The following is a 13057-nucleotide window of genomic DNA, read 5'->3' on the forward strand; positions in this document are numbered from 1 at the left end:
CACATCTGAAGCAAAGTGGGGCAAGTCTATATCTACTAAACACTAGGCCATGTCTGGATTTTCTTCATTTTGTATTCTAGGTATAGACATATATGCAAAGTCGAAATAGAAAAAGAAACAGAGACAGAGACAGAGACAGAGACAGAGAATGTATTTTTATCAGAATTGTACATTTCAGATTAAAAGATAGGTGTCCTATTCCCTATTATTGGAAGAATTTTCGTAAATTTCTTCTCCTTAACTTATTGATATGCTGAAATAAATTGAAAACTATATTAAATTTTAGTTTATCTTTTGATTTATTTCTTATTTTTGTTTATGCTTTCTTAGTGTTCATCTCTAACAAGAATATGTTTATGTCAGAATCATTTAAAAAAAAAAAAAAACGAGAGGTTAACTTAAGCAGCACACCATGCTATGCTTTTATGCTCTTGGAAGAAAAAATTTTATTTTCTTGAGCTTTCTTAGACAAGGAGGAAAACATAATGAAGTAGAGGAAAACAGGGAAAGAGAAAAAAAAAGGGTGAGAATCTTGTACTAGGAAAAAGAAATGCTTTTGCTTCGTTGGGTAGAAGTTTCCCTTCATTTTAGAATTATTATTATTGATTGTTGACAAATTCTTCTGGACCCATATGCATGGTTGATCTTATGATCCAATGATAGACCAAAAGAATATGTAGAGTATGAAAGGAATCGAAGATAACAACCCAAACACATGAATTCATTGATTGATTTGAGAGTTTTCGTTGTTCCACTAATTGTTTGTTTGATCTTCTAAATAATTTATTCATTACTAATTATTTGTAGGTTAGTGTGTCTGAATTTAACTTGACTTCAACTAACCATCAATACTTTATAAAACAATGGATGGAAGATGAGTACAACTCAATTTAGGGAGATTAGGAGGCCACCTCTAATAATTAAGTCAGTATATTAGACACTCAACACCAAGAAGACCTCAAGTAGGTGCATGAGCTTAGAATGAATCTCAATTGAGTACGATTGAACGGAATTATCGTAGATTGATGAGATAGGGGTTAAATAGTGATCGTTGGATGGAGATGGCTTGCTTCTTTTTGGATTGTTTGATCTGGGTTACTTGATAGTTTCCTTCTTGGGCTCTAAGTCTGGGTCCTAACCGAATTGATTATGTTTACCTGTGTGTTAAAACCTCAACTCTGTAAGGATAAGTTTTCAGATATCTCCCTAATATGGAGTCGGCGTGTAGCCAACTACTCAGTGAAAGCTTGCTACAAGTTCCTACGCTTAACTCCTTCTTCCAAACACATATTTCCTGAACATCTTGAGTCGAGGCCCCTTGGTTCTTGAGAACTTGGATTTGAACGACCCAACAAGTCAGACTAGGTTTAATTTGGTTCTCCAAACTAGGCACAACAGTGGAATTTCACTTACTCTCACCTCACCATCAATTTCGATTTTGTGATACATGATGACATGCATGTTAGTATTTGCAGTAGTCCACCCTAATGTGTGGGTTGTAGATTAGTCGAGTTTAATATGAAATAGCTTAAAGGATTTGACTCAATTTGTTCCATCAGTTTCAAAGCTTTTGTTATGAAAACTAACAGCAATTATCAGAGTTGACACGAAGTCAAAAGTTTGATATATAATAGGCATTATGAGTTTGGTGGAGCCCACATAGATGTATAAGTGGTAGATTAGACCTAATACGGAATATGTTAACACGTCATAAGAATTGACATCAGGTTGGTTCGGCTTAAAGTTTAAAGTATCCCACGATACTATACATACTTGCCGATACGTATCTATATTTGAGCAACCAATACGATACATCTCGATACGTCTCTCTATTAAATTACACTAAAATATATTAGTCAGAGCGATACAGTACTCGATACATGACGATATGTTTCTTAAAATCACCTGACTGATACGATAGTTGATATCGATACTTTAAACCTTGGTTCAGATTAATGGAAAAGGATAATCAAAACCCTTAAAGTTCCATGTAAGTAAAACTTTTGCATAAATTATGATTCCAAATACATACATGTGGATTATTCGAGAATTAGATGCAAAGAAAAGGAATAGTAAAAAAATTTGGTTCATGCATCTACGTGAAGCACGTATGTATAAACAAATAATAAATTTAAAACGAATTGCATCACCCACTCGCACGCACACACCCCTCACGCACCAGTCTCTCCTCCTCCACTCACTCACCTCTCCTCTCGCTCTCTCATTATCTCACGAGTCACCATCACCGATTCACATGCTCACGCCCACAAGCTCTGTCGGTGGATCTTAACTACTGTCGCTGACCCGGCTCCCCACGTAACATGGCTTTGCTCATCGGATTCGCCCCAAACCGGGTTCTGGTTTTAAGTTCTTCGAACAATCTTCGATAATAACGAATACCTCTTAGTGAAGATATCATGAATTTAATCCTACAAGTGGTATACGCAGCCGTCTCCACCGTAATATTTGGACCGAACCAAACTTTTTTAAGTTCGATTCTAAAGTACGGTTTAAGTACTGGTTCTAAATGTCCACCTTTACGGCTTTACCCACCTGTCAAGGAATGGATTCCCTCGTTTGGTTCCTTCCTTGGTCAAGAAGAAAATAAAGAAATACAAGCCACTCATGGTGGCATGGTAATTTCCTCTGGACTTCCAACTCTTGTGACTTGTGAGTGCTCTTTGTTTTTTTCAGCTCCCATAGCTTTCTTCATTTCCTGTGACTCCAAAATACCAAATCTTTCTCTACTAAGCCAATAGCACTCTGTAATCCTGCTTAATTAGTCAGTAAATTTCCCTGTTGTGTGTCTCTTAACTTTAAAACTCTAATTGAAGAAAGCTAGTATAGGTTCCGTGTTTACTTTAAATAAGAAAGTTGAAGACCCAGAAAGGGAACCAAAGGAGAGCAGCAGAAAGGAACCTTTTTATGTTATTGATAACCCAGTGGTCACTCCTCTCATGCTCTCTCTCTCTCTCTCTTTCTCTACTGAAACCCAACCAGAATAAAGCTTCTAGCAACGCCTTCGAAATGGACTGCGCACCAACTTCTGCTTGTATCATTTAAAACCTCTCTAAAACTTCAATTTTCATTCTATCTTCTCTGTTTTCATCTCTGTTTTTCTCTGTGTAAAAATGGGTTACGGGAGGCTTGGTTCATCAAAGCGTACAGAGGCGTCGTTTGGAGAATCTTTTCGGAGCGAAGCCACAAGTGTTTCAAGCTCGAAAAATGGAAGTCGAAAGCTAATTATCATAGGCGTAATTGGTTTTGTGCTCCTCATCGCTGCAGCTGGTTGTGCAGCACTGGTCGTTGTTTTCCGACCAAAATCCGCCGGAATAGGAGCACTCGGCATTCGAGGAAAACCCACTCAAGCAATCTCCAAAACCTGCAGCAAGACTCGTTACCCAGATCTCTGTGTGAATTCTCTCGTCGATTTTCCAGGTGCGCTTCAAGCAGGGGAGCGAGACCTTGTTCACATCTCAGTCAACATGACTCTCCAACGCGTCGGAAAAGCCCTCTACGACGTCTCCGACATTGCGAATTTACAGATGGATTCTCTGGTTCAATCGGCTTATGGCGATTGTGTGGAGCTGTTGCAGGATTCGATGGACCACCTCTCGCAGTCTCTGTCGTCGGTGGCGCCACCGACAGATGGAAGCGGCGGAGGTACAGGAACCGTTGGATCAGCGCAAGATGTGATGACTTGGCTAAGTGCGGCACTCACCAATCAAGACACGTGTCTGGAAGGACTCGATGAGGTTAATGGTGGGAACGTCATAAAGAATCAAGTGAAAGAGAGGCTTAAAGACTTGTCGGAGCTAGTGAGCAATTCTCTAGCCATCTTCGCCTTCTCCGGCGGCGGCGACGACGACGGAGATTTCTCAGGAGTTCCTATTCAGAACCGGAGAAGACTGATGGGAAGCGAATTTACTACTACTCATGGGTTCCCGAAATGGTTGTCGAGGAAAGAGAGGAGGCTTTTGCAGTTGCCGGCCGACGTAATTCGCGCTGACATTGTTGTCTCTAAAGATGGAAATGGAACCTACAAGAAGATCTCCGACGCCATTAAAGCAGCTCCAGAGCACAGCAGTCGCCGTTTTATTATCCACGTCAAGGCCGGAAGGTAATTTTCAAAGAAAGTCACCTTTTTGTTGCCTTTCTCCAAGCTTTTACGCACTAATAATTATACTTAATATTAATAAAAAAAGATTTAAAAGAGATCCAAGATAATTAGCAAAAAAAATATAATTATGCTATTGTTGACTTTATAAATCTCATTTTATGTTATAAGATCTACAACAATTCAATTATGGGTGTTTTTGTCATTGTCTCTAACTAATTATCATGAGATGTTACTAAAATTTTGTAATTAATATTATGCTGCATGTGAAAGAAAATGATTTGGCTGGCTGGCTATTCACGAGTTTGCACTGTTTAAGATTGACTAATGATAATTTGGGTTAGAAGTTAGGAATTAATTATTTCCATTGGTTAATAACGTAATCTCATGCATTGTCGTGAAAATTTGAACTACCTTTTTTAGGTACGAAGAGAAGAACCTGAAGGTGGGCAGAAAAAAGACTAACTTGATGTTCATTGGAGATGGCAAGGGCAAAACCGTCATTACGGGTGGAAAGAGCGTGTATGATAAGGTTACAACGTTCCACACGGCTTCTTTCGGTAAGTAATAATTTATGTATTAAGTAATATTAATTATAATTTGTTGTTGGATTGTAATGGAAAAATGTGGGGCCGGGTTTATTTTATTAAATTGTAGCGGCGACTGGGGCTGGATTCATCGCAAGAGACATAACCTTCGAGAACTATGCGGGACCCGAGAAGCATCAAGCGGTGGCCCTTCGAGTTGGTGCGGATCACTCGGTGGTGTACCGGTGCAGCGTCGTAGGGTATCAGGACACGCTGTACGTACACTCGCAACGACAGTTCTACAGAGAGTCTGAAGTGTACGGCACCGTGGATTTCGTATTTGGGAACGCCGCGGTGGTGTTGCAGAATTGTAGTCTTTATGCGCGCAAGCCCATGGCCCAGCAGAAGAACACTATTACGGCCCAGAATCGTAAAGACCCGAACCAAAACACCGGCATTTCGATCCATGGATGTCGGATCCTCGCTGATTCCGATCTGGAGCCCGTAAAGTCCACTTACCCGACCTATCTGGGTCGGCCTTGGAAGGTCTACTCCAGGACAGTTTACATGTTGTCTTACATGGGTGATCACATCCACCCCAAGGGTTGGCTTGAATGGAATGCCACATTTGCCCTCAACACACTCTACTACGGGGAATACATGAATAGCGGTCCGGGTGGAGCGGTCGGACAACGGGTCACCTGGCCCGGTTACCGTGTAATCACCCAAGCCACGGAGGCGGCTAAGTTCACGGTCGGGAAATTCATATTCGGGTCCTCTTGGTTGCCCGCCACAGGGGTGGCCTTTGTGGCTGGCCTTTCGGTTTGATAATTGATTCGGATTCTGATTCTGATTCTGATATTTATCCAATTTTCTTACCCTTTCCTTTATTTTTCTTGATCAAATGATCAATAGGTATAGATAGATGGAGAGAAAAGTAAATGAGAGAGAGATTCATAACTTCTTCATCCCATTCAATTTTCCTTGTGTAAATTTTTATAAATAATAATTGAAATGGAAATTGTGTTTCTTCATAATTGGTGTTGAACTCGTTGTAGTTCCATGTGCATGTGAGGTGTCGGTAGGTGGGAATGGACTTGGTAGTCCAGGTCCATAATAATTATTATTGATAATGTTTTTTTTTTCTTCTCTCATTTCGTTTTTGTTGTTGTTGAGTATGTTGTAGTGTGGGACCCAGATAGAGGGCTGAGGGTAAGATCCGTTATTAGAGAAGAAAGATTTCAATGTGAATTAGAATTATCGGCTCGACTTTGGTGTTCCGCAATTAATTGCGTAGCACTGTGCTGTTAATAGATTTTGATCTCGACCATCCATTTGCCAGAACACACTTTTCTCAATTATATACTATTAATGTTTTTTTTTTTCCTCTCATTTTGTTCTCGTTCTTTCTTATTGATAATGTTGTAGACTTTGTGGGATCCATATGGAGGGTCTGAGGGTGAGATCTGTCACTGAAATCAAGGTTCACAATAAGAGAAGAAGACATCAATGAGAATTAGAATCACCATGTTCCTTGTAGTTTTGTTGTTTGGTGAAGCAAGCTTTATTGACAAAAGCTGGATGATAGCATATTTTCAGCTTGACAAATGTTTAAGTGTCATGGAGTGGAAGGATGTCAAATCATTTAATTTGAAATGGACAAGGTTTTCCTAGTCAGGAAGTCAGCAAAATTATTACCATTCTTGAAAATACAAGAAAACTTTATTGTGTTGATTCAAACCCTTAACGTGGTACAATTTTGATTTAAAAAATGTTTAACTAGGATGTTAAAAGTCTCAAACCTAATGAAACCATTTGGGTCAAGTTCTTTAAGTTATATCATATCAAATTGGTTCAATTTAATGTATATATTAAATATTTAAATTATATAAAACTATGCCTTGAAGAACCTCAATCAAAAAAAAAGGAAAAACACCATCACCGGATTACTGAATTGGTAATAAATAATACCTTCTAGTGAAGACGTTCAACTCTCATTGATGCTACATGTAATATCCTCTCCTTCCATGGATGAAAAAATGGATCATGTTTGGGAGCAGTGCATGGTCTAGATCCAATTCGGGGTCCAGAGCAAATTTGGACCGTTGAATAAACACTTCATTCAACGGTCTACATTTGCTCTGAACCTTAAATTCAATCTGGACGGCAGATTGCTGAGCAAGGTTTTAAGTATCCCACTGATACCGTACGATACGTATCCATATATGACCCAACTGATATGATACATCTTAATTAATACGTTTCTCTATAGAATTACACTAAAATACATTAGTCAGAGTGATACAATACTCGATACAAGACGATACGTCTCTTAAAATCACCTGACCGATACGATACTCGATACTGATACTTTAAACCTTGCTACAGAGAACAGCATTGCTCCCAAGCAAAATGCTAGAAAAAATTCTCCGTACAAAAGAAGAAGGGAAAAACAAAACCAAGGTTGGTGATCGTCCTTTACTTTTATTGGTGTGGATTGTGAAAGAAGCATTAGACATGATGGGATTGATCTCTAGTAGTAGAATTTGCACCAGGAACAGAGCATGTGGTGGTGGTGGTTGTTATGGAGAATTGGTTGATGAGTTCAATGCCGTGTGGTATCGGCGGGCATTGGTATTGGTCACTGTCAATATATCAGATATGAATCAAATAATGAGAATTTACAAAAAGTCTACCAGCACCAACTACTTAGATTAGAATTTTCTTAAACATGGAAATATGAAATGTCCAAAATAATAATGACAGACTTGCAGCTCAATGTTCTATATATCTCGTCTCTAACTCCTTAATTATTAATAATTGCCCCCAACTGAGAGGCATGCCTGCTCAACATTGGAAACAATTTAGGAACTTTTTTTTTTCCTCCTATTTTTCAATTTATGTTACAAAAATCACGCAAAACAAGAGAGATTTATCAAAACGTTATCAGTCAATTTTTCCACTTCTCAAAACAAGAAACACTAGAAATTATTTTTTGGTGGTTAACAAACACGGCCTTAATATGTCTGTTGTTACTTTTACTTTTAAATCATATTCTTCTTTGCGATCAATCATAACACTGAATGATCATACACCTTTTAAGTAAAAAGATTAATCCCATGTCAGACCAATGGTGATGAAGAGATTGGTATCAGTTACATGGTTAGAGCAAGAAAAGAAAAATAATAATCTCATTTAAAACAACTGAGACCTCCATGAATGAGTCCGAGGAGAGTTGCATGTTAAAAGCTTGATTCACTTCATTTTTAAAAAAAAATCATGAACCCTGAGTCATAGATTACTTTTGTCTTTCTGTCAATTAGTTGTTAACCAAATAAACTGGGGCACTAAGAGATTATGTTGTGCCTCATGCTGTTTGCTAGTTAAAAAGCTAAAGCTGGAATATCCTCTCTATCCCACTTAACCGAATCATATTCTTTTTCTTTTCTTGTGCACTAATCTTTTCATGTATAAAAGCTGAGAAGATCCATGAAGTAAGCTATTATTAACTTTGAAAAGTTGTGCAAAGTTTGAGCCTACCCAGTCACTTCTGGGTTTGACATGTTGATCCAGAAAACCTACCACTCATCTTCACTTCCATTGGAAAAGAGTAACTATCTTGCAAAAAACATAAAAAAGAGAGCAAGGTTTTCAGTCCTTATCATCAAATCTCAATTCAAAACCAACTTCTTCCATCTAAAAGAGTCTGCATCAGGTTCCTGTTTTATACTTAAAAAAGACATCAAGCAGAAGGATCATGAACCAGGCAAGCATTTGGGTCCCTGCCTTAACAGCTAAGAAAAGCTTTTCTAATGAAACGCAACTGCGTTAGTACTAAGAAAAATTTCTTCTAAACAGATGATATCATGGCTTTGAAATTAAATCAAGTAATATTTCTGCTGTGGCACCTTTATAATTCTTTGATTTGGGGATGTAGGTGATGTTCTACTTCTTGCAATGCATTAATTTAAATTAAAATAAAAAACACATACAATCCTGCACTGGTATAGCATACACTGCATATTGAGGTCTGGACTCCACCACTGATGAATCCCATGAGTTCTCTTAAAATCTGGTGATGGGCTCCAGTTAACTGTAAGATTTGCAGATGGGAGGAGGTGCAAAGGATTCTCTCTTGCCTCACAAATGACCCCCTATGGAATTCTGGGTCGCCACTTTTTCTATGGCTTTGGCTCCAATCTGCTTCATTCTTTTCCTGTTCTCAAAATAACTAACATACTCCGAGCATATATGATCTTCCAGATTGACAAACAAACATGGGACCTGCAGCCAAGATAACAAATGGATCTCTGATGCTGATCTCTGGTTTTGACCCTTAATGGCAAAAGTGAGTCCAGCTGTGATGAAACTGTTTTCCATTCGGATTCCAAGTTTAAGTTTCATATCCTTGATACTCTCAATTGGAGCAGACACAAATGGTGGATTAAAAAGAAATGCCTGGAGGAAAACACTTTCCTTTGCCATGGTCTTACCAGCAGGCATTGCCATGGTAACCAAAAAAAATTCCTGTAAGCAACCAAACATTCAAAGCTCCAGCTGCACTAAACCTATATTTTCCAGTTAGCAACAGTGACTCAGAAATCAAAGAGAAGTAAAAGAGTAGTCAGCTCATTTTAGTCCTAAATGAGAAGCCATTCATGTAGTAAGGTGACAAGGTTCCTGAAAGGCTGAAGATATCCCTCGCAGAGGTCATTATTTATGTAGTTCTGCTGTTTCTCTTCCTGATTTCTCCACAGAATCTGCAATTTACAACCAAAGAACCAACAAAAACAAAGAAAGTTTAACTGTAAAAGAAATGACATGGTGCACCCCGGGGGGGGAGTCTGATATAGACTGATATGCATCAGGGCTGGCTAATATCCAATCTGTTACTGTCAACTAAATCCATAACACCAACACTGTTATGATACAGCCACTGAACTGGTCCATGGGAGGCATGTTTGTTTTTGTTCAGAATGTCAATTCACAGAGCAGCTACGCTGTGAAGTGGTTAAGCATTTGGAATCATAATACACAAACCTCACAACTAACAAGTTTTGCTACGCCAAACATTCTAGTTTTGTCAATTAATCAAGCATTAAAACTTAACCTGGTATGCATATAAATTAACAGCAAATAGTTCAAAAAAGAGCATTTGCACCTAATACGAAATAATACACTTCAAGCCCTGGGGGACCTGTGTCAACACAATATTTGGTAGTGTTTGACAGTATGAGATGTCATTTAGAACTACACTAAAATTTCTGTGTGCTGTTGGGTTCTAATGCTTCTGGGGACTTAACCAAGACCCTTAAAAGAGCAGAAGTATTAGCACAAAATCCAATGCCAGCTAGATTTCTGAAACCTTGCATAGCTCGAGTTTGACTTGGATGGCTGGGAAATTCAGGTATATGTTATTCTGTTCCTGTAAGGAACCCAGAATTCAGTAATATAACAATTCCTACACTATATGTAGAAAAAACATCATGACTGCTTAAGGATGTCAACCATTAACACTAAAACAAGGACCGCATAAGGGAAAAAAAAAACCAAATAATTCATCTTTTAACACATTATTATTATGATTGATACGACTGAATAAGGAAGTGAATCCATTGATTATTTGGTAATTACCACATTACGAGCATATCCATTCAAACAACCATATTTTGGAGGGCAAGTTCTACTTCTGCAGGTGGGAAACTAATTAGAAGTGTCGACCAAGTGCCTGAACGTATGTCCATCCAACAGGAGAGAAATTAAGTTGGCATGCATTGTGCCCAACACTAGCATTACCAGCAAAACAAGAAAATAAGAGGAATCTTACTGAACTTGGGACTCAAAACTGATGGAAAGCAGGATTAATTCCACTTCTATTAGTCCAAAGAATTCCATTAAAGACAATTTCGAATCCGACAAAGATGTGTATGCTGTCCCTGCTACAGATTTTTTCAAAAATAAAGATCAGAAGTAACCATCCCATACTCACTTTGGAATGCTTCATTGATCCCACAGTATCATAAGAGTCTAGGACTCCAATGAGCAACAGGTTGAGCTTGCAAGTACCTTATTTTCAACAAAATTTGTGATTTATATATAACTAGAAGCAACTGTGGGTGGTGGAATTATACAAATTGGGGGAACTCAAACTAATACCATAACCAGTAGGAACAGGACTCAGTTTTGGGCTCAGATGCAGATCTTCATTTAGGGCATGAAAAGCACACCAAAACCCACATTGCAAACCTAGAGATCATCACAGGGATCTGAATTAAAGCACTAGAAGCATTCAGCAAACGAAACGTGATGGGTATTTTTCTTTCTTCCTTGGAAAAGAAAACCCATAAACAATCTACAACAAAGAAATGCCAAGAAGATTATCAGAGCATACTGTATAATGGAGTTATTCCTCTCAGATTATCAGATTATCTATGTAGTTCTGCTCTGTTTCTCTTTTTGATATCTACACAGAATCTGCAATTCACCACAAAAGGATCAACAAATAAAAAAACAAAAACGAAAATCATTAACTGTATAAGAAATGATGTGGTATCACATGAGGGTTAGATGTTGCTGCATAACAAATTCTTCAAGTAGCAACAAATTGAACATGTCCTTCTGCATGTTTGCCAACCTGATTGAATCTTCTTATTCACATCCATTTGTGAATTCTCAATTAAACTTTGAAGGCTCAATTGTAAACGGTTTTAGAAATACGTATTCGATCGGCCGACACCAATGCTGTATCTGTGGTATGCAACTGACAGAGGGAAAAATGATCAAAACAATATTAATGTGATTATATTTGAAGGGGGAAAATCTGATATAGAGTTGTATCACTGTCGCTTATATCCAATCTGTTACTATCAACCAAATCCATCTAGGCTCTCTTATCTAGGCAAGTCATTGGATCTTCCATTAAGATCTGACAATTCCTATTAGATTAGCCTGTCCATATTAAAACTATAATAATTATATTTCACATATCCAACGAATTTAAAAATCATAAGAACCCCACTTTGTGTGAAATATTCAAACATTCTAACAAACTTGACCACAATAAATTTCGCAGGGGAAAGACCAAAAAAAAATCACCTGACTTGGTATGACTTACCCTCCAAATTGAGGTATGGGCTCCACCACTTTGAAAGCCCTTGAGCACTCAAACTCTGTTAGTGGGCTTAACGGCGAGACTTGAATGCTGCGTATTTGATGCCCAACATCAGGTGCCGACAATGGCAGCACAATGATGTGTATGAAATGCGTAGCACTGAAGTTGAACTGCAAGTTAACTGTAAGGTTAGCAGACGGGAGGAAGTACAAAGGTTCGAATTCTCTCTAAAACAAGCCCTTTGGGGAATTCTAGGCTGCCAGTTTTCCTATGGCTCTGGCTCCATGTTAGAAATGTACATATGCTAATGAATTAAAAAGACAAGAAATTAGCTACCAAGGTTTCCTGATTCAAGGCACGCTTAGTGGCAAAGAGGTTTCATCAACAAGTTGGTGTTGATTATGATGATACCTTCAGCCCTGTTGTCAAACCAACCACTGTTTGCAGCGTCTTATCAATTTCAGTGAGCAACAATTGGTAAATTAATCAACTAGACGTTACCAATGCTTTTCTCCATTGTGACTTGGATGAAGAAGTATTTATGACCCAACCATAAGGATTTGTTGATTCACAATACCCCAATCATGTATGTTGCTTACACAAGGCGATTTATGGTTTCAAACAAACACCACGTGCTTGGTTCCAACGGTTCACCACATTTCTCTTGGGGCTAGGATTTTATGCATCCACCGCTGACTCATCATTGTTTGTCTACAATCAAGCCAATATTCGGATGTACCTTCTCCTCTATGTTGATGATATAATACTCACAGGTAACTCATCTGCATCTATAGAATCTCTTCTCCACAACTTAGGGACTGAATTTGCTATGAAGAATCTTGGCGGCATCCATTATTTTTTGGGAGTTCATGCAACACGTACCTCTACCAGTCTTCATCTCTCTCAGTTAAAATATATTTCAGATATATTAACAAGAACAAAAATGATTGAGGCAAAACCAATAGCTTCTCCTACGACTACTGGTTCCAAGTTGTCTGCCCATGATAGTGATCCCTATGATAATGTTACTCTTTATAGAAGCACAGTTGATGCTCTACAGTATTTGAGTCTCACACGGCCAGAGATTACTTAGTAGATTAATCAAGTATGCCAACATATGCACTCTCCACGCATTCCTCATTGGGAGGCTGTTAAACGGATACTACGCTATCTTAAAGGGACTATCAATCAAGGACTTCTAATCACCAAGGGCTCGTCATTCCCCATTACTGCTTATTCTGATGCCGATTGGGCAGGAGATATTGATGACAAACGATCTGTCACTGGATATTGTATTTACTT

The 13057-nt window shown here is 38.4% G+C and overlaps 1 protein-coding gene and 1 pseudogene across 1 annotated transcript; one reads left to right on the forward strand and one right to left on the reverse strand.

Moving 5' to 3' along the window:
- The first annotated feature begins 2694 nt into the window (after positions 1–2694).
- Positions 2695–5685, forward strand: LOC149029718 (putative pectinesterase/pectinesterase inhibitor 61). Its single transcript, XM_089142048.1, has 3 exons — positions 2695–4120; positions 4541–4677; positions 4775–5685. The coding sequence occupies exons 1-3, from the start codon at positions 3132–3134 to the stop codon at positions 5470–5472; spliced, it is 1824 nt and encodes a 607-aa protein (XP_088998174.1). The 5' UTR covers positions 2695–3131; the 3' UTR covers positions 5473–5685.
- A 2630-nt stretch (positions 5686–8315) lies between these two features.
- LOC149029719 (GDSL esterase/lipase At4g10955-like) lies at positions 8316–12604 on the reverse strand (annotated as a pseudogene).
- Between the last annotated feature and the right edge of the window lie 453 nt (positions 12605–13057).

The sequence above is a fragment of the Hakea prostrata genome, chromosome 1, assembly GCF_041222555.1.
Source record: "Hakea prostrata isolate BN-2017 chromosome 1, UWA_Hpros_2, whole genome shotgun sequence".
NCBI classification, from domain to species: Eukaryota; Viridiplantae; Streptophyta; class Magnoliopsida; order Proteales; family Proteaceae; genus Hakea; species Hakea prostrata.